Below are 22,993 nucleotides of genomic sequence, written 5' to 3'. Positions count from 1 at the left end.
ATCCGCTTGCACAGATGAGGCATCAAAAGCCAAATCTCATGATTCTGTCCAAGAATACCCTTCACATTCGCTGAATTAATTGTGGTTGTTATGGTCAGTTCATGTTACAGTAACAAGTTACATTGATCTGGCACCTTCTGAAGAACATCAAACTATATTCAACACTTAGCCATGCAGGGAATGGAGATCAAAATTACGGCCATTGGGATATTAAGCAGTGCCTTGAACGAGATGGAGACATTGAGAGATGTGAAGGGTGGTGGTTTGGGTGAGATAATCTCCAGAACTTTTATCTTGGTCCCAGATGATTTAAGAACAGAACAAATGCAAGACCCCAGAACTGGAGACGTTCAGAGATCAGGGATTTGTTGGCTGGAGGAGGTCACAGGGGAAGAGCAGGATCCATAGAGGAACTTGAAAACAAAGGTGTGACTTTTCAAGTCCAGCCGATTGTCCATTAGGAGTGAACGCCAAAGAAATTTAAAGGCAACTATTTGGTCACTATTCAAACTTCTTTACTGAAAAAAAAGATCCAGTTTGTCCATCTTTTTAGTTTAAAATGTAAACTTTATTCATAAAATGTACAAGAAACATAAAACAATACATGGCTTTATTTACATCCATAGTATCGACCAGTCTATGCACACATAGTGTTGTGAGGTTGAAACATTTGTAGCTTTAATACATTCTACATATAAGGCAAGATGTGGCCTCTTTGGATGATGCATGCTTCAGGTGTTTGTAAGGCCTTAGTCTCTCAATTCCCTGAAGTTCCTTGCCCAACCCACTCTTTCATACACATGGCTCTGAAATTTTCTCATCATCTTTCCCTTCATTTTTTAGCCCACGTTGTCTTTCTGTCGCTTCTCCCAAGTGCCGTCTGACAGTTCTCTCAAGAGTAAAGAGTATTTAATTATCTCATGTACCAGCAACAGAACCATGAAATTCTAGGACATATACCAGTATTGGGCCATTCAGCCATGAGGTCTCGAAAGACCCAAGACCTAACTCCAGTTTTTTCCCCCAAGCACTTTAGTATATTGAGTTTACAAAAATCCCTAGTGTAAAATTATCAATTGTCTTTTGTAAAAGTGTGGTCTGAATTTCTGGCACGTTCCATGTGGAGGAGTGTTTCTCAACTTCACTCCCAAAAATGCCGGCTCTAACCTTTGAGTTTATTTACGAGACCTATGCACTCTTTTCATATTTTGAAAATAGCAATCAAGAAACCTTCTAAATCCCAGTGATAACAACCTCATGTTCCGATAATCACTCCCTGCAATTGAACTAATCTAGCTGGAAAATTGATACTACATTCCCTCGGAGGTCAATATAACCTTCCGAAGGCAAGGTGCCCGGAACAGCTCAATGCAGAAAGAACCCCCACTCTGTAGCACACGCTTCCCAATCTGACAGTCCTTCCTTCATAGACACAAAACGCTGGAGTAACTCAACGGGACAGGCAGCAACTCTGGAGAGAGGAATGGGTGAAGTTTCGGGTCGAGACCCTTCTTCAGACTGCTGCCTGTCCCGCTAAGTTACTCCAACATTTTGTGTCTATCTTTGGCTTAAACCAGGATCTACAGTTCCTTCTTACACAATCCTTCATTCACGTTGCTTTCATTATACCTAAACAGCTCTTCTTCATGACCCTCAAATGTGTTGTGTCTTTCTGTTATATTTCCCTCTGATTGTTAACAGTTCCGTCTGTCTCCCCTGCACTCTTTCTTTGGAAAAAAACAGACTCAGGCACTTATATTGTGAGAGGCCATAGCTTTAAGCTTAGTTTAGTTTAGTTTAGTTTATTGCCACATGTACTGAGGTACAGTGAAAAGCTTTTGTTGTGTGCCAACTAGTCAGCGGAAAGACAATACATAATTCTGTGGAATTCACTGGCTCAGATTCACTGGAATCTGTGGAATTCACTGCCTCAGAATGCAGTGGAGGGCAATTCTCGGAATACATTCAAGAGAGAGCTAGCTAGATAGAGCTCTTAAGGATAGCGGAGTCAGGGGGTATGGGGAGAAGGCAGGGACGGGGTACTGATTGAGAATGATCAGCCATGATCACATTGAATGGTGGTGCTGGCTCGAAGGGCCGAATGGCCTACTCCTGCACCTATTGTCTATTGTCCATTGTCTAATTACAAGTACATGATTTAAGTCAGTTGGAGGATGCACTCTGCGTAAAAATGTTGCTCTGCAACTTTAAACTTTGTTCATCTCATCTTAATGCTATGCCCTCCTGTAGTTATATTTCTCATTCTTGGGAAAAATTTCCATCCCGGATTCTGACTGTCCACCCTGCCTTATGCCTCGCACTTTTATATACTTCTGCCAGGTCTCCATACCATCGTTGATGTTCCACAGAAAACAATCTGTCGTACCTCTCCCTGTAGCTAATACCCCCTATTCCAGACATTATTTTGGTAAATCTCCTCTGCGTCCTTTCCAAAGCTTCCACATCCTCCCAGCAATGGGGAGATCAGAATACCATGCAATACTCCAAAATGCAGCCTAACCAAAGTCTGATAAAGATGTATCCCTTGATCTTTGAAAGCAAGAATACCACACACCTTCTCTACCATTCTGCATGAGTTGCCACTTTCAGGGAGTTATGGACTTGGGCCCCAAGATCCTTCTGTTAAGAGTCATCCCATTAATTGTATATTTCCCTCTTACATTTGACCTCCCAAAGTGCAACACCTCACAATTGCAAGGATTAAACCCCATCTGCCATTTCTCTGCCCATTTCTGCAGTTGATCTACACCGATCAGCCAAAACAGTATGACCACTGACAGGTGAATTGAATAACATTGATTATCTTGTTACAATGGCACCTGTCAAGGGGTGGGATATAATAGGCAGCAAGTGAACAGTCAATTCTTGAAGTTGATGTGCTCGATGCAGAAGAAATGGGCAGGAGTAAAGACCTGAGCGACTTTGACAAGGGCCAAATTGTTATTGCCAGACAACTGGGTCAGAGCATCTCTGAAACGGCAAAGTTTGTGGGGTGCTCCCAGTCAGCAGTGGTGAGTACCTACCGATAGTGGTCCAAGGAGAGACAAACCGCAAACCGGTGACAGGGTGTTGGGCGCCCAAGGCTCATCGACGCTTGAGGGCAACGAAGGCTATCCCGTCTGGTCCGAACCAACAGAAGGTCGACTGTGGCACAAGTCACAGAAAATGTTAATGGTGGTCACGGGAGGAATGTGTCACAATACACAGTGCATCGCACCCTGCTGCGTATGGGGCTGCACACAGAGGATCAACAGCATATTAGGCAGGTGGTCATAATGTTTTGGCTCATCAGGTCATAATGTTTTGGCTGATCAGTGTATATCCCGCAGTATAACTTGACAGCCTTCCCCATTGGTGTCGTCTGCAAAATTACTAACCAACCCGTCTACGTTTACGTCCAAGTCCTTAATTATATATTCCTTTTTCCTTTGTCTTCCTTTGTCTCTGGCTCCTTACTGGCCTCTGACAGTTGTCTCGTGCACATCAGTCCATTCTAGAATCCCTTCTCTTTTGTACATACGCCACCTCAACTGTCCTTCACTCGCTCGCCTCAGGTATGAAAGAGGGGATGGAAGCTCCCAGCAAGTGATTCCCACCTGATGGGGTTTAAGGGGGCCCTTCAGCTCCTCCAGGCCTTGCGCAGGATTCCTCTCGGGAGCAGAGAGTAGGAGGAGCCGGGAAGAACCGACTTGCAGCAGCACTGTTGGGAAGAGAGGAAAGGACAAGGCCGGAGGCGTCTTCAAATGGATTGGGCGAGGCAGTCAGTTGCCTTTCACCTCTTACTACTGTGCTGGCTGATGCCCCTGCCCGCTGGACAGAACATCTCAGTGGAGGACGGCAGCCTCCGCCGCCACCACTTGGGCCGGAGGAGTGTGCTGGACATTGCCTTCGTCCTGTGGTGCTACCGCAACCGTTATCAGTTCTCCATATACAATGTCAACGGCTACGGGTGCTACTGCGGCAAGGGTGGTGACGGCGTGCCGCTGGATGACTTTGACACCTGCTGCTTCAACCACGACTGCTGCTACGAGGCCGCGCTCCTCACCTACTGTGGCAAGGGCACCAACATCTACCTGAAGCCCAGCTACGCCGTGTGTGAGGTCGGCAGGGCTGAGTGCCCGGAGGGTTTGCAACCCTGCTCCAGCGACCTCTGCCTCTGCGACAAGCAGTTTGCCGAGTGCCTGGCCATCGCCACCTACCAGGACCAGCACTCCAGCTATCAGCAGAAGTTCTGTACCGAGCCCAAACGCAAATGTCCCGTCGAGGAGAAGATTGAGGTGGATGCGGACACCAAGAGATAGGATGGGGGGAAGTCCTCGGTACTGCCTCATCCCACAGTGGAAGTTACATTATATTAATGTTAAAGCTACAAACTTTATCCACGGCCGTGTTTGCCTCAATTTACCATTAGTGGAGTAGACCTGCTGCAGATGAGGGGAAGGGCTGGGTTTCTGGGGTGAATAAACCCCAATTTCTTGGGTGAATAAACCCCAATTTTGTTCATGCCGCACTCTAGCCCAAGCAGGGTGTCCTCAGGTATGGCCTTGCCCACCAAAGACAACCAATCGGACGTTCAACCAAGGCTTCGTCTGTCCTCCTCCATCATGCTTTCCCTCCTGAGTGGCCGAGGTTACAGAGGAAGATGGTCAACTGCAAGCATTTTAACCTTCGTGAGCTGGGAAGGGGTGGGTGGGAGGAGTTTGATATGGTTTATTGAAGGAGGGGAGAAATGCCAGAGATTATCAACCTGTACTTGTGCATAATGGTGGCATGAGTCAGGACTTGTGGGTCTCAGAGCAAAGCGAGCCCTGGTCACCTTCAGTGGAGCACCACAGATACACAGGCTTCCTTTCCAAAAGGCAGGCCTGTAAGATTCCACCAACTGGTGCTGCCACTGTTGCTCGGACGAATTTAGTAACACATAACAAGCTGGTAACACAGGCACAGAGAGCAGCATAGCAACGGCAGGAGGAGTGAAGGCAGCATAGCAACCCAAGAGAGGAGCCCAGCAACACAAGGACGCTGAGAACTAGCCTTGCCAGTCGGGAATTCAATACAGAACAGGGTGCACTGGGAGGGATGAAGGAAGCTCACTCACTATCACTAGAAGCCAGCTCGTTAAACATTTGTGAGAAATGGAGGCAGGGAATCCATCCACTGCTTCTGTGGAGGATGACAGGGTACAGGGTTGGCACCACTGAAGGTGAATGTATTTGTCTTTGCTTTGACTAATTTTCTTGCAATCAATTTTCATAGTTCTCCCTTAGGGGTGGGCAAAAGCTAATAATATTTAATGCTCCTCTAACCTGTCTTTCCCACTGCACACGCCTTCAGTAAAGCAATTGGTTTAAATTGCTCAGAGCGAAAGCATTTATAGACTGGTGAAAGGAGACACAAAGTGCTCAGCAGGTCAGACAACATCTCTGGAGGACATGCATAGGTGATGTTTCTGGTCAGGATCCTTCTTCAGATTGATTGTCTTGGGGGGAGAAAGGTGCAAGAGAGGTGGGGGCACGACAAAGCCAGGCATGCGATGGGTGGATACTCTTCTGGGCGCTTTGATTGATTGGTAGATGGACAAATGTCAGAGATGAAAAGACAAAAGACTGTGAGATAAGGAGAGACGAGGTATGAACTGTGAAGCCAGATGAAAGGATAGAGGTGGAAGAGTTCAGCGGGATTGGGAAATTAGAGCAGGATTGTGGGAAAAAGTTTATCCAGGTGAGGCACAGGGAAGAGAGGAGTTGATCATCTTCTATAACTGAGGCCACTGAGGGAGAAAATGGTGGTAAAGGAATGATGAGGACTTGGTTGAATATGGCATTTGGTTGTCTTTGACGGGCAATGGTTCCTATGGGTAAACCTCTCTACTTGCTGGTTCGATGATGGTGCAAAGACATTAACAGAACCTGGGCTGAAATCTTCCTATTAAAAGGCGCGAAGCAGTCTTGCTCAAAATCATCAAAGTGTTTATTACTGACTGCACACAACTTCATCCAATTTGGACACTGTGGTAGTAATGAGATCAAAGACTCTGTGTGTGTGTGCGTGTGTGTGTGTGTGTGTGTGTGTGTGTGTGCATGTACGGGCTTCAGATTTGCACCGAGAGCTTGCTAACGGAGATTAAAATATGGTTCAGTAATGCAGCTGCATAAATCCGTCTCATTCATTGCAACAGTCAGTGACTGGAGAGAAGCACAGAGGGGGGAGACCACCAGTTGGGCGGTGAAAGTGGTGGGATTGTCTTTTGCTCCCTCCTGTCCTATCTCCTATCACTCTCCCTATCTGGTTGTTTTCCTACATGCTCTGATATTCACTCAACTGTCTTCCTCCCTCCCACCCACACCAAGCCTGTGTGTTCATCCTCTGCTACGTTACTACATGCATTACGAAGAGCCATCTGATGTTTAGTATGTTGGCTTCTGGTAACCATATGGTAAGTGGCCCAACCCAAAACGTCACCTGTCCATCCCCTCCACAGAACCTCCTGACCTGCAGAGGTACTTCAGTATTTTCTGTTTTGCACCTGATGTTTAACATGATCAGGAAACCTGACTTCTCATCACAAAATCAGAGTAATGTAGAGGAAAATATTCATTGTAACATTTCTTGGTATTGAGTTCAATTTTAAAATACTAGAATAATATGGTGGCACAGTGGTGTACTGGTAAGGTGCCGGAAACCGGGGTTCAATCCTGACCCCCAGAGCTGTCTGTGTGAAGTTTGTACATTCTCCCTGGAATTTTTCCCCAGGTCCTAAAGACGTGCGTGTTTGTAGGTTAATTGGTCTCCGTACAAATTCCCTGTAATATGCAGGGAGTGGGATAACCTAGAACTGGTGTAAACAGGTAATCGATGATCGACAGGGACTCTTTGGGCCGAATGGGATTGCTTCAAAGCTGTATCTCTAAACTCTCATTGCATGGCCGAGTGTTGCAGCTAGTAGAGCTGCTGCCTCACAGTGCCAGAGGCACAAGTTCAATCCTGACCTCCAGTGCTGTCAGTGTGGAGTTTGCATGTTCTCCCTGTGACCGCGGTAGGTTTCCGCTGGGTGCTGCAGTTTCTTCCCACATCCTGAAAATGTGCAGGTTGGTCGGTGAGTCGGCCATGGTAAATTATCCTTGGTCTGGAGCATAAAACCTGCAGCATAAATTTGGGCAGAGCATAATGGGCTAGAGAATGGTTAGTGCAATCATGGGTGCTGAATGGTCAGCATGGACTCAGTTTGCTGAAGGTCCTGATACTGTACTGTATGTCTTTATGACTATGAGAATTAAAAAGGTTGGTGCTGGTACAAGCTGTCAGAGTGTAATTAGCTGACAGCTGGTCGTCAAATGCTCTAAAGCTGTTGTCCTCATCCCATCTGGTCTCCATGGCTCCACTCCCACTGCCCTTGGGGATGGTGCTCTCTCATGCACAGCAAACCTGGGATGGGCAACACATGCAGGTCCTTCCTGCATTTGGAATCAGTGTTTTCCATTGTTACGCAGCGCAAGGTCAACAGCAACATTGTACATGCAACAGCTCAGGGCCTCCTGAACCCAGCATCAGTGTTCGAGTAAATTACATACTGTGAAAATTCAATCATTTTTACATTGCTCGTCCAAAGCTGTAAAATGCACCATTCTCCCTCTTCTACCTCTGATTGAAATCAGGATTCATCCTACAGTAAAAGGCACTACAAATACAAGTTGCTGCTGGTTTTGTTTGTGGGAGTTTATTATGCCCTGTACCCCTGAACCTGAGACTGCAGCAGTGAGTGGACTTCTGAAATACTTCATTGCCTGTAAGAGTTCATAAGTTCTTAAGTGATTGGAGCAGAATTAGTCCATTTGGCCCATCAAGTCTACTCCGCCAGTCAATCATGACTGAACTATCTTTCCCTCCTAACTCCATTCTCCTGCCTTCTCCCCATAACCCCTGACACCATACTAGTCAAGAACTAATTTATCTATGCCTTAAAAACATTCATTGACTTGGCCTCCACAACCTTCTGTAGTAATTAATTCCACAGATTCACCACCCTCTGGCTAAAGAAATTCCTCCTCATCTCCTTCCAAAAAGAATGTCCTTTAATTCTGAGGCTATGACTGGACCTAGACTCTCCCACTAGTGAAAACATTCTCTTCACATTCACTCTATCCAGGCTTTACATGAGATGTCTTGAGGATGTAAAAAAATGCTACGTAAGTACAATCTCACGATTTTATGTCAAACACAATGAACACACGATTCTCTCATCATGTCTTTCTACATCTGTCTCTTTCTCACTCTTTTCCCCTTCCCTCCCTGTTAATCTTTCTATCTATTTATCTCTCTCTCTTTTTTCTGGGCTTGATACTTGGTTCTTGGCTCAGTCCTTGGGTCTTTTATAAAAAAAATAAAACAAAATATTTGCAACATATGAATCAGTTACTCTAAAGCAAAAACATATTTCAGCCACACAACTGATGTTTTCCATCTTTAATTTTTTCATCTCCATTTACACACACATTCTCCACCTCAATTTGGAGTATCAAAATGTCCAGACAGTACTGATGGACCGGCACACACCTCCAGTTTGGTGTTGGTTCCTGGTTACCTGCACTGACTGCTCAGGTGAATCTAAAACAAACTTTCAACTAAATTTAACAGTGGGGATTTGGTATTCAGGATGAACTTTTTTTCCCCAGGGAATGGCAAGTGGGAAAAGCTGGCTAGCGTATGGAATAGGCGAGGAGATTGGTACCTGTAACAGGAATCTATGCAAGCAGGTCAATGAGAAAGGTTAAGTTGTGGTGGTCAGAATAACTGAGGGATGGGAAATAAACTTGGACTGCTCAGACTGAATGGCAAAGGCTGTCTCAAATGGTAGAGAGGTCACAGGGAATGACGTAAGGCTCTGCCCCATAGCGGGACCTTACACAACCATCCGCATTGCATCACAATAGGATGCAAGGCAGTGGAAATCAGGCTGATGGAAAAGTACAAAGATTGAGGCAAGAGTCACATCTGGTGGAGAGAAACATCGCACGTCAGGCTGGATTTTTTGATAAGTCATACGCCTGGGTACTTTACCATATGATCTCTAACCTCCATCACATTGACAGCCCAGCCTAACCTGACCACACCCAGCCCTTCCGTATCCATTGGACGGCAGGCACAGTCTTGGTGGCTCAACTCCAAGAGTCCTGCCTGACTGGCAGTCCTTATCTGCTGCAAACATTTAGAAAAATATAATTGCAAACAAAAAGTTTTCAAAAATATTAAATACACCTTTATTTTTTAATGAACATAAACATTAGATGCCAGGCCTCTCGAGCCTGATTTGCCTTTCATCAAGTTATGGCTGATCTTTCACCTCCCTGTCATTTCCCAGTGATTAATTCCACTATATCCAGAAATCTCTAGATTTCTGTTTTGATTGGAATCAGTAATAAACTCTTGGCAGATTACCAGAGTAAAGAACTCCACCCTCTGAATGACGAATCTTCTCCACATCTCACTCGACAATGGCTTACTCTTATTCTGAGACAGTGATCCCTGGTTTTAGTTTCCACAGCATCGCTGCATCTGCCCTATGGAGGTCCGCAAGAGTTTTCTGAGCTTCATTTATTTTTCTCTCCCCCTGTTTGCGGTGGTGGCCCTGAAATGAATCCTTAAGTCGTGCAGACTTACTGGGAGAATTGGCATCCCTGCTCACGATTTCAAACACGAAGATTCTGGGACCTCATCATCAGTGCGGATAAAGACCAGAAACTCTCCCTTCAGAGGAGAACGACTGTGAGAGTGTGCCTTGGCCAAGTGTCAGCTGTGGCTCAGTAGGTAGTCGTTTAGCTTTGAGTCAGAAGGTCTTGGGCTTGAGTATCACTCCAGGCACTTCTGCACAGAAATATTTGACTATCGAAAGAAGGGTCCGAATCTTAAACATAAACTGTCCACTTCCCCCCATTGATGCTGCCTGACACGCTGAGTTCCTCCAGCAGTTTGTTTTTCAGCACCAAAATATCTGCTTGATATTCCAGTGCACTGCTACAATGTCAGAAGAGATGTACTTTGGATGAACCCTTTAAGTAAGAGCCAAGTTTACTTTCCATGGATGGAAAAGATGCAAGGTTTAATTCTAAAGAAGAGCAGGAAAATTATTCCAGAGTAATGGTTGATATTAACTCCTTAAATCCTTGCAATGTACAAATATTTGCAGCATCAGTAACTTATCTTTAAAGTATTTCATTTGTTGTAATGCTCTCTTGGACAGGTACATAGATAGGAAAGGTGAGGAGGGATATGGGCTAAATACAAGCAAAAAGGTTTAGCTTAGATGCAGCATCTTGGTCAGCACGGACAAGTCGGGCTGAAGGGCCTATTTCCATGTTGTTTGACTCTATGACATTCCAGGATGACCTGAAGGGGTGAGAGAGACGTAAACACTCTTTTTCATTCAGAATGATAAATTATCTCCATCCCTCCCCAACTACTAATAGGGAAAGGCCACAATTTTTTTTTTCCCCCCTCTAAACTCTTTTTAATAGAGTCCTATCTTTTTAATAGAATGTGATAAGGCTCAGCCACAAAGAATGAGAACATGAGCCAAGAGTTCACATGAGCCACTCCGGAGGACGAGAAACCAATTAGGGTTTATCGTAAGGCATTGGGAGTGGTCCAACACGTCAAAAGGCTCAGCGGCTGTTAGAATCAATCCCGAGTGTGAATGGGAAATGATTTTACTGCTGGCGATAGATGAAAAGGCATTAAGTCTTCAGAGCGGCAGTCCGAGCCCAACGCTGCACAGGAGGAAATTACAGAAAGAAAACACAGATGCGCACTATCACTGTGTATTTATGTTCAGGGCGGCACAGTGGTGCAGCTGGTCGAGCTGCCGCCTCTCGGCTCCAGTGACCCAGGTTCAATCCTGACTTTGGGTGTTGCCTGCATGGAGTTTATATGTTCTCCCTGTCACAATGTGGGTTTCCTCGGGGTGCTGTGGTTTCCTCGCACATTGCAAACACATGTGGGTTAGCAGGTTAATTGACTTGCTGGAAATTGCTCCCAGTGTGTAGAGGGGGAGTGGGGGAGAGGGGGTTGATGGGAATGTGGAGTCAACAAAATGGGTTAGGGGAGAACTAATGCGAAGAGACATGCTTGATGGTTGGCGGGGACCTGATGGGCCGAAGGGTCTGTTGTGGTGCTGAGCCTCTTCAGGATCTTGAGACTGAATGTGTTAGAGGGAGTGGACAAGTGAGAGAGAGTATGTGAATGATGGTGTGAGGCAGCGGGTGTGTGTGTGTGACAGAGACGATGGCTGGGTGGCTGGAGAGTATGTGTACATGTGGATCAAAACAGACATTGGGTGCATAGTGGGACAGTCAGCAGAGCCTCAAGTGCAGAATGCCTCATGAGTCAAGAATACTTAATTATCATACCGGAACCATTAAATTCCTACTTACTGCAGCTTTACAGACACATTAAACATAACAAATAACATACTCTACTTTATTCTTGTTAAAGCAGACCATGATGGTGCAAGCCAAAGAATCCTAACCTTAGGTGCTGTCTGTGGGGAGTTTGCATGTTCTCCTTGTGACTGCCTGCAGTTAGTCTCGCTCTTCCACATCCCATCCTGTATCTGTACACGATGAACCACTTGATTGTAATCATGTATACTCTTTCCGTTGACTGGGTAGCACACAACAAAAAAGCTTTTCCCTGTACCTCGGTACACCTGACAATATACTGAATTAAACTAAACTAAAACTAAACTATGAATTGCCCCCTCATATAGTTGAGTGGTAGTTGATGAGGTTGTGAAACTAATGGTGAATTTGCCTTAATGGGTGGTAGATGGTTGGCATGGGTTCAATGGGCCGAAGGGTCAATCGCCATGCTGTTTCCCTTTGCCTCTTTGTGATTTTGTTATTGGGATTGAATGCTATTGGGATAGAATGTGCAGTTCTGAAAAACATGCTGTTCAGCCCAACTTATCTCTGCCGGTGCCTCCAGAAGCAGTGATCATACAAGATAAACACATAGGAAGGATATACATACCCCTGCCATATCCAGATTCCACACACTTCACAAGTCACAGCTTTATCTGCTGAGTCTTTGCTGTATTTTTCAAAAGCACAGCATCTCCCTCTCCTGGTAGAGTTCGCCTACTTCAGAATGCACCTGTTACACAGAGTAATATTCTTTGTGTTTGAAGGGTTCCGACCCAAAATGTCACCTATTCCTTTTCCCCAGAGATGCTGCCTGACCCGCTGAGTTACTCCAGCATTTTATGTCTATCGTCGGTATAAACCAGCATCTGCAGTTCCTTCCTACACAATTTTCTTTGAGGATTGCTAAAATTTATTGGCTTTTGGGAGTTTACATACCACACTTTCAAATGTGAATCCAATATCACTTCTTGAAATCTGCACAGGTAGCTTTGCACTGGATCACTGGATTCAACTCAGATCTATTTCCTTGTTAGTTTTAAACCCACTTGACCACACTTCCTTTGGCTTTTCTGCTCTTTTTCCCAGCCAAGGCAGTACGTTCTGAGGCAATCCTTCTTTCAGCTCGAGAGAGAGAGAGAGAGGAGAGGGAGTGAGAGAGGTACACAGAGAGACAGAGAGAGTGAAAATCTGATCACAGACTAAGAATAATTTCACATGACAAAAACGCATATTACCAGCAGAAAGGTATACCAATCCAAGTACTCTTTTGTATTCCCCAGAATTAAAGATGATAATAAAGAAACCATTGAACCATTGAAATGTGTAATAGTTGTTGTTAGCCTGTATTACAGAAAACCTGTTACAGGCCAGTCCCTGATTTCACAGATGTCTATTAAATCAATTTTATTCACAAGTCAGAAAATACAGAAATCATTCTTTTGATTAACCATTCCTCCAGACCTTTAGTGTCAAACAGCCGAAGGCCAAACAGCATGAACGTTTTATTATTCTCTCCCCCCTCGCCTAGTTACAATTGCACATAAACACCATGTCCCATGCTCAATGGCTGGTTTTGAAGTATCAGTAGATGTTACATTGTTTAATATATTATTTTTAAAGAAGTATGAATAAATGTGATTGCTTGTCGATTTCCAAAGCAACCACCTTTTAAGTGGCCTCCGAGGACAAAGCGAGCAATCTGTGATCTTAAAAGACAATGGTGCATGATTACTGTGGGGAGAGGCTGCATGCAAATTGGTTAGTTTTCCAATTTGAATTTAATAATATTTATGGGAGCTGATTTGAATGGACTGATTTCCATAAGTCTGGTGTTGGTAACCTGGGTGAACCTGCATGTCATATGAGTGTTATTATTACTTCATATTCTCACATAAAACATTTACACATGGAGTCATAGAGTCATACAATGTGGAAACAGGCCCTTTGGCCCAACTTGCCCATACCGACCAACATGTCCCATCTACACTAGTCCCACTTGCATGCGTTTGGCCCATGTTCCTCCAAACCTGTCCTATCCATGTACCGTCTAATTGTTTCTTAAACATAGAAAATATGTGCAGGAGTAGGCCATTCAGTCCTTTGAGCCAGCACTGCCATTCAATATGATCATGGCTGATCATCCAAAATCTGTACCCCATTCTGTCTTTTTCCCCATATCCCTTGAAATTGCAATTGTCCCTGCCTCAATTACCTCCTTTGGCAGCTCATTCCATACACACACCACCATTTACACATCTTCATACAAATGTACTAGGAATAGTATCAGACTAAATAATATCCAATGCGTTTTAAGTTAAAATTAATGCCAAAAAGTCCTATTATGAAGTTTAACCAGGAGTTAAGACACAAAAAGCTGGAGTAACTCAGCGGGACAGGCAGCATGTCTGGAGAAAAGGAATGAGTGAGTTTCCCTCTCCCCTGACTCTCAGTCCGAAAAAGGGTCTCGACCCAAAATGTCACCCATTCCTTCTCTCCAGAGATGTTGCCTGTCCCGCTGAGTTATTCCAGAAATTTGTGTATATCTTCAGTGTAAACCAGCAACTGCTGTTCCTTCCTATTCATTTGACCAGGTGTTCCCTTAATTGACCACAGCATTACCACAACATTGCTATGACCTTGCAAGAGGCATCCCATTTCTTGATGCCCTGGTAAACAGCAGATGCTTTTTAATTTATTCATCTGGAAAACAGCTGGTGTGGGTGGGAGGTAAATATCAGACAGTGTTGGAAGATGTGGGAGAGTAACCTAGATAATGATAGAACAAGTGGAGAAAGGACAGGAGGGCGAGGATAGGTTCTAAGGATGATCCTGGAACTGAAACGTTAACCGGTTTCTATTTGATCACCCTGGTAATGATGATCTAACAGATACCACACAAGCTCTTCCAGCATTTTCTGTGTTTTTGTTTCGCATTCCCCATCTGTATAATTTGTTTTTCAAAAGACCATCTCCCTTTATCATCTAATCTTTGCTTGGACATTCCTAGTTCAATAGTGGGACTAGGGGCAGAGCAAGGGATCAGACACAACAGCGCCCAACCTCCACCATTGCAATGCAAAGCAGCCAGAACGTGTTAGTCCTCTTATTGTGTAGGAAGGAACTGCAGATGCTGGTTTACACCGATGATAGACACAAAATGCTGGAGTAACTCAGCGGGACAGGCAGAGAGGAAGGATGGATGACGTTTCTGGTCGTCCCTTCTTCAGGTTCTCTGCAGAGCCATCAGAGAGATGTCAACACAATCTGGCCAACCGTCTCTGATCTGACGATTCTAACAGCCTCTGAATTGGATGGTGCTGTGCACCATCTGTAAAATAACCATTGAAGTATCTGTGTGAAACTGCTTTGAGGATTTTAATAGAAATATAGCAGCTCAGATGCAAAGAATGGCTTGGCAGCAGAATCAAACCAGCAAGCCAAGAAATCTCACCAACCTTTTAACACCTTCATTACCAGACCGAACTTTGCAATTTACCCTGATTGAAGGCTTCACCAGCGGTAAGCAGTTGGCAGTGGTTATAGGAAGACTGGAAACTTAATTAGATCTTCTCCTCGGTCTTCTGGAATCAAAGATGTGTGTCCAGTCCAGTTCTGTGGGCTCTGAGGTGGTTGATGAGACTAATGAGATACTCGCAGAATGCTGCCGCAGATGGGGCAGGAGATACTTGGAAGCGTTGGGCAGGTAGGTAGTGTGGGAAGCATGCCACTCCTTCACCATTTACATTGGATTTCTGTATACTCCCAATAAATGTCTTCAAGGTTCCCAATTCCATCACAAATAATCCATATGACTATAGCATTTTGACACATAGGGTGCCCTCACGGAAATATTGAGATTGATGGAAATGTAGAAATTTACTTTCTTTGGACGTCCTCAGGATGGTCACAGATAGCTAATTCTCTCAAAATAATGGCAGGATAACATAGCAGTAGAAATGTTTCGCCCTACATTGCCAACCACGGTAATATGCTCGCTGAGAACATCAACCAAAAGTTCTGACCAGCTACTCTGGAGGGTGAAAAGTCCAAATGCATTGACAGTAAGAAGTCGGGAGCAGTCCAACACATCAAGAAGTTCAGTCGCCATTTGAATTAATCCCGAGAGTGAAAGGGAAGTGATTTTATGGCGGGCTGAAGATGAAAAGACATGAAATCCTCAGAACAGCAACCCGATCCCAACGCAGTCCAGAGGGAAATCACAGAAGGAAAGCAGAGAAGTGGGGCCCAACATCAGTGCAAGTACCAAACATGGTACCAAACATTCCTTCATGTTAAAACAAACTCTATTATCCAGAGCCAAAACCAGTTTATGCTGTTGCAGCACATTGCCACACCAAAAGCATTGACTCGATAAGAAAAGTTTGATCGGCCATCCTTTCTGATGCTCACATTTTAACCACTAAACGAGGAATAGCAGCTTCCAGTGAAATAGTGTGGCTGAAGGTTGCAATGAAGCAAGCAATGATCACCCTTAGATATTGCAGTCTGGAGATTCAACAAACACAAGCAGAGATAAGGGAGGGATTGGCAGGTAAAAAAGTCACACAATTTTGTGATAACAATTTTATTTTTTGCCAAAATCACTCAACTCAGGGGTATTCGCTGTTAATTCTCACCTTCTAACCACTCTTTTAGCCCTTTAGCCCTTCATTATATCAACTCTGCCTTTTTGTAAATGGTATTACATTGTTGTGGAACACATTTTGGACATTAATTTTTATTTTATCCACTTTGATAAGGGTCACTGTCAATGTTGTGGATTTCATGAATAATTGGTGCCGACCAAGCCTTCACCCTTTTCACGTCTATTCATTACAATGAAGTTAGTACGAATACTCCGAGCTTCTCAGAGTAGGTTCGATCTGCAGAACTCCTGGAGGGATTTGAAGCCATCTTGTAGGTTGGACACGATAAATTGTGATGAATCCTGATAACGAGCAGAACACGACACTTGAAATGAAGACAAGTGCCGTTAAAGATGCACAAAGTGCATTATGGTGAGACACTTTCCATTATACAATTCAAAAATTGAGAATACATACCCTAAAAGTCAATAGCATTATAACAAAAGATATCAAAAATTAGATATTCATAGAGGAATATCTGTGGAGGAAAAGATGTATAACATTAACAAGCGATGTACTCAAGAAACCAGTTCCCACGACAACCAACCATGCAAGATGAATGCACTGGAAGGGCACTTACTTAATATCCAATCTCTACATGCTCCCCAGTGATGCCATCTAATCTCTAACGGTTTAGCAGAAGGCATGTGATATGACTCTTCACTACAGCACAACACCCCCCTCTCCTGGAAGAACACTGATACTGTTGTTCTGACAAAGGGTCCTGGATATTCTTGAGATATTCAAAGTACATTCTGCACAAAAGTTTGGTGCAATGCAAGATCAAATGATGACAATGCAATAAACAGTATTTCAGCATTTATTGAGACAGAGGTCATACAGACTCCTGACGGTAAACATAAACTTGCCCTATTTAACACAGGCGAGAACAAAAAGGAAACACGGTATGCGAGACTACCACTTGGACCACTTACGGTCTGAACACCCTCTTCATATAAACAGTATACTTTTGCGGCTTAACGCTTTGAGCAACAAAGAAAAATACTAGGGAAGTAATGAGTGGTGTCACATGATTCTCTCTCAGGCTGATAGTATAGAGACCCGCTGAGGGCTTTACTTTAACCCAACGGTATCATGAGATCAACAAGTTCTCCAACCCTATTCTGTCATCTCGGTATTAGTTTCCTGCTGCTGAAGCCTGTGGAGCTTAATATCTGGGAGTAAATATTTGCTACTATCAGTCAGTGCAGATATGAGGGGTCAGAACACAGATTGTCAGCTTGCTTCTGACAAAATACTGCCATCCATTCTCAAATGAGGGAGAAAGTCATGCTCTGTGCCAAAATCCCTCCCCCAGAGAATCAAACAACTCATTCTCCCAGATGATCAGTTCACCCCTTCTTTAGCTCTTTCACAGGTCTTAATTTCAAAATCCCTATTAGCGATTCCACAAAAACAATAGATGTAACTGGTTGAAAAGCTTCTGTGACAATTCACGTCATCCAAGTGCAAATAAGAGATACAGGAATGAATTCAATTAACAGCACAAATGTCAACCAACAGGTTCCCATGTTGGGTCCAGATGATCACTTCCATAATTTTAATACTGAACAAATCTACTGAAAAATATATAAAGGCACGATTTAGCAACTACCAGCTTTCATGTGCAATATCAGAAGTCAGGTTAGCTCTCTGTAGTCTACATAATTGGCCTCTACCATGTACCAAAGGTGCACTGTAAACATTTTAATTATTGAACTGTTCTGGAACAAATGGAAATTATCAAATTAATTTCTGCAGAAACTTTAACATTGTATAAAGTCAGAATCTGATCAAGGCAGCTGATTCACACTAGTGACAAAGGCTATATATATGGACACTACAATACCTTCAAATTCCTTGCTGTCTTGGTTAGATTTCTGCAGAAATTAATTTGCTAATTTCCATTTGTTCCACTTTTGCTGAACTTACATGGAATTCAAGTCCCTGCTGGAGTTTAAGAATTGGGCGTTAAAGTTCTACTTGGGTCGCACTGATCTGCATGGCAAAAATCTCAAACATCAGTGGCCTATCAATTTCAATCCTTGCCCCACTTTGTCCTTCACTCTATAAATAAATAATACGGGGACAAAGTATGATAAGATGATGTTTTAAAACTTAATCTGGTTAAAAACATCATCTTGGTCCAGAGCAAGTGGTTACTAAAAACTAATTAAGACCATGTTACTGTGTAACAAACACTCCTCACCAATGAAATGAAGCACACAAATAAGGCAAAACTCAACAAGTAGTTTGTGGATGTCTGAAAACACCTTGTTAACGAACAAGGTGAGGGAAGTAAAATGTTCTTACTGTTGCATGAGGTGCCACACCTAATTAACTTTGGCACTTTCCAAACCCCAACAGAAGCAAATACCACCGAAAGAGTTGCATGTTTCTTATTCCGATTGCTAATTAAACTGAAGGAAGAACATCTCTGAATCTAAGGAACACCAGAGGGTATACCTCTCAGCTGGTAATCTTTGTCTTTGTTAATCAGTAAGTTTCTTTTTTGTAGTGACCTTCATTTTGTAAATACAGAAAATAATCTTGAAGGCACAGAGTAAGAAGTTATAAAAGTTTGAATGTACAGCAAATGCAATGAGAGAGAAACAAATCATTTACCAGTACAAGTTATCACATATCAAAGAAGATCAGGTTAAACTATCTCAGTCTGAAGAAGAGTCCCGATCCAAAAGATCCAAAAGATAATCAGTCTGAAGAAGGGTCTTGACCCGAAACGTCGTCTATCCTTCCCTCAACAGATGCTGCTTACCCGCTGAGTTCCTTCAGCACTTTGTGTTTATCTCAGATATGGTTATGTGCAAAGTGGACAATGGATCAGACAATAGAGCTCATCAACCCAACATGTCAGCACCCACCTCAACAATCCAAAAGGAGGGAGGAGATCAACCACCTGCCTCTCAGAGATAAAATCATAAACTCTGGAAACTTTACTGACTGATTAGCTGCTGTTATTGGCAAACCAAATAACTTGTTCCAAAAACAATCAGACTGATTTAAACTGAGTTACAATATTAATTGATAACATCCAATTCATGGAGTAATTCGCTATTGCAAATGGTGCCTCTGCCTTAATTCATCAGTCGATAATTAGTCAGTGCTGGTCAAGCAAGCTTGTTTAAGATTCAAGATTCAAGATTCAAGTACCTCTCTGTATTATTTATGAGTTACTTACATTTCTGGTAATCCTATTTATAACTGTCTAATTATTAATTAGGCGGCATCGTGGCGCAGCGGTAGAGCTACTGCCTTACAGCGCCAGAGACCCGGGTTCGACCTGACTCTGGGTACGGTCTGTACGGAGTTTGTACCTTCTCCCCGTGACCGAGTGCGTTTTCTCCAAGATCTTCGGTTTCCTCCCACGCTCCAAAGACGTACAGCTTTGTAGGTTAATTGGCTTGTTATAGATGTAAAAATTCTCCCTAGTGTGTAGGATAGTGTTAATGTGCAGGGATCGCTGTTCGGTGCAGACTCGGTGGGCTAGAACAGGGCCTGTTTTTGCGATGTATCCCTAAACTAAAAACTAAACTAAATTCAGGTGCTGAGATGGGGGTATTGCACCTCTCTGGCTCCCTGGAATTTACTAGCTGTGAAATTAATCACGAGATTCTTAAAATGGGAACACTCCCTCGTGATTTGGGCTCTTCATCCACTGCTTTGTATATCAGTCTTCTAGTGCAACAAATACAGAGCAGTCAGAGGCAGCTCAGTAGAATGGGCCAATAAATGTGCAGGGTCAAAGAATGAAAATTGTTGGTTGGATTCAACATTCCAAGTTGCATCTGTACAAAAAATAGTCACATTTTATTGACCTGAAGCATTAATGTTCATCCTTCACTGACACTGTCTGAGCTCTTACAAATTCCCTGCTTTTATTCAGATTTCCATCTTCCCTGATATTTTATTTCATCAGGGAGAGAAGGATTGAAAATAAGAGAGAAACTAGAGTGTGTGAAGTGGACGGAAGCCTTGTGATGTGAACCCTGTTCTAAAAACAAATTTGTCGGCAGTTTTCAGCTTAATTTTGGCAAATTTCCCGTTGAAGAATTAGCATGTCTTTGAGTATACTTCCAGTAATACTGTCAATGGCTTTCCTGATGGTTGGAAACAGAGAGCCATAAAATTAAAAATTAAATACAATGATGCAAGATGCATTCATCCCCACTGACAGAATTCTGCTGCACCTTCCCACATTTAAACAGACACTAACCTCAAACACTCTCACCACCTAAATGGACAGGGGTATGAAAATGTGATTAATATATTCCAATACTCCACAGCTCAAATTGCTTATGAGGTGTTCTACAAAGCAGTTGACTTTGATTAATTAACCTTGGGTTCCTTCACATTGTTTACTGTACTTCTCTTGACACAGCCACACAGACTCAACACTTCTTGGAGTATACAATCCCAAACCTTTAGTGGGATGGCAGAAAATATGCAGGATAAAAAAACCATTTACCAAATAATGCCTTGCATCTAAAAAAACATCTCAAAGTGCTTCACATTCAATATTTTGAAGGTGTCTACAAAAAAACATAAGATTTCAGCTTTTATTCACAGTTTAATTCAGTTTTCTTGTATTCTCCCTCTACCAAGATTGTACCAATGTCTCTTTGCATGATTTGCAGCTTTCTGGTCCCAATGTTTGGAGATGTCTTGATTGATTTGTTGGTGGTATTGGACGAGGGAGAGACATTGGACAGAGAAATGTGACAATGCCTCTGCTCAACTGATCCATGGATCTCCTGATATTTGCCTGAATGTGACGGATTCTCAGTTGAACATCCCATCCAATGGATGTGTCTCTTGACAATACTGAACAAGTGTTCAGTAACAGCTTGCTTCGGTTTCAAGGCAGGTCTTCAGACCCAGAATCAATTAAATGAGACCCACTGGTACGTAGTTACACTCATCAATGGTTCCCAGGTCCTGACTGATCTTTAACCGGACCTTACATTGCATTCGCAGGTGACTAGAAACAAAGAGGCAGCTTTAAAGGATGGAGGTTGTACAGTTGTGGTCCCACATAGTTCCATAGCTCTCCATTATCCTGTTAATTCAACGAAAGCATTGCCTTTCCTGGACCATGTGCAGCTTATTGCTCTGGGACTACAATTCTTGCATGCTGCAAAGAGACAGACTAGTTGAAAAATGTGTAAGTCAAGAGTGCACATTGGAAGAGACATAATTGTTTTACCAACCTGCAGAAACTCCTGGGTATCTGATACAGACCCAATACATTGACGAAGAGCCCTATTAATTTTTTTAAATTATCAGCTCAATTGATGCCATTTATCAAGCACTGCACTATGTTTATATGTTATTTTGACATCTGCTGCCCCATTATGAAACATGTTTGGTCCTGGTCCAAAGACCACAAATTGGTGGAGATCAGGGTCAGTCAGGAATGTCACTGTCTGTTCTGTAGGCTTGCTTACGGAGATGTGCTTCGATCTCCTCGCGGAACACCAGCATTCCCAGGTGAGCCTGTGAAGCCTCGTTCATGGCTTTCGACTGAATGCACATCCGATACTGCTCCGGCGTCAGCTCATCTGCGCAGTGCTTCTCGTGCCACAGGTGGAAGAGGCTGGAGACTGGTGTCCTCACCACAATCAAATCACTGTGGAGATACCTCCTGTACAGGTGGACGTCCTCCCCACCCCAGCCTTTCACATCTAGGTCAAAGCCACCTGCAAAGAAAAATCTATTTTGTATTCACACGGCATTGCAAATCAGTTTAGATGTGTCCATGCAGCACCATGCAAATGGGGAGCAACCTGTGTGGGAGCCATCTCATGCACTAGATTGCGCCTTTAAAATGGCTGGTATGGACGAGGATGCCGACCGCCCCGACGTGGCAACTTTAACAGCCTGACCGCGGGAGAAGACGGCAGGGGAAGAGAAAAGGCATCCTGGCCTTCCATCACGGTGAGGAGGGGACTGGAGGAGACTCACTGTGATGGATGTTTCTTTTTGTTTGGTGTTGGTTTATGATTGTGTGTGTTATTGCTTATTTTTATTGCTTATTTTTATTGGTCTTATTGTTGGACTGTGGGTAATTGTTCATTTCACTGCACATTTGTGTATGTGACAAATAAATTGACTATTGACCAAGCCTCAAGAGAATCCTTCTTGGACCAGTGCACTGAAACACTGGACAGAACCGTGTCAGGTCCTCAATTGAAATGAAATATTTTGGAACTCCATCCTGATTGCACTGGAGTGTCAGGTTAAATTAGATGCTCAAGTCTTAGAATGAAGCTGGAACTATAATGGTCTCTCTCAGAATCCATATAATAAGTTGGCTCCATAGGCAAAATAGCTTTAGTGCTCATTCTTGTCGATAACATGGCAGAATTTGAAGACAGGTCAATGATAACTTGGAAAGCATTTAGGATGACCACTTGAAAAGAAATTTGACTGAACAATGGAAAAGTGCAGGATGGTGGAAATTACCTTCAAGGAGCCAAAATATAATGATGGGCCAAATGGACTTTTACTATGCTAAATGGTTCTGTGATATTGATCCTGGTGACTGCTATCCAGTCAAGTCGCAAATTCAACAGACTATAAACCATTCAATCAAAAGGTGATCAGAGGGTCGAGCCACCCACAATTCAGGCAGTGACATTGGATAAGACACTGTGACTCCTCATTCCCTGACATGTACCAGTGCCACCATTTCAGCTGCATTGTCGAAAGTTCAAATTCCTTGTAGGTTTTGTCTTAGATTGTATGAGCTTCAGTTTGAATGGTCCAGGATTCATGAAGGACATATTAGACAAAAACCAGGTTGCATGCAATCGGACAAAGAGGCAACATAGAAACACAGCTGGGAAAAGGCATGCCAGCTAAAAGATGAATGAACTGCAATCAGAGAAG

General features: G+C 43.4%; 1 protein-coding gene and 1 pseudogene across 1 annotated transcript in view; one reads left to right on the top strand and one right to left on the bottom strand.

The window, feature by feature from the left end:
• Positions 1-171: 171 nt before the first annotated feature.
• Positions 172-4,653, top strand: LOC144609948 (group 10 secretory phospholipase A2-like; annotated as a pseudogene).
• A 12,235-nt stretch (positions 4,654-16,888) lies between these two features.
• Positions 16,889-22,993, bottom strand: part of csgalnact2 (chondroitin sulfate N-acetylgalactosaminyltransferase 2) — a 50,933-nt gene continuing 44,828 nt past the window's right edge. The window contains exon 8 of the mRNA XM_078428319.1: positions 16,889-21,801. Coding sequence (XP_078284445.1) covers positions 21,509-21,801 — 293 coding nt within the window. The 3' untranslated portion in view covers positions 16,889-21,508. The remainder of the gene's footprint in view (positions 21,802-22,993) is intronic.

This window comes from Rhinoraja longicauda, chromosome 35, assembly GCF_053455715.1.
Source record: "Rhinoraja longicauda isolate Sanriku21f chromosome 35, sRhiLon1.1, whole genome shotgun sequence".
NCBI classification, from domain to species: domain Eukaryota; kingdom Metazoa; phylum Chordata; class Chondrichthyes; order Rajiformes; family Arhynchobatidae; genus Rhinoraja; species Rhinoraja longicauda.
This window is presented reverse-complemented; position numbering and strand designations above follow the sequence as displayed.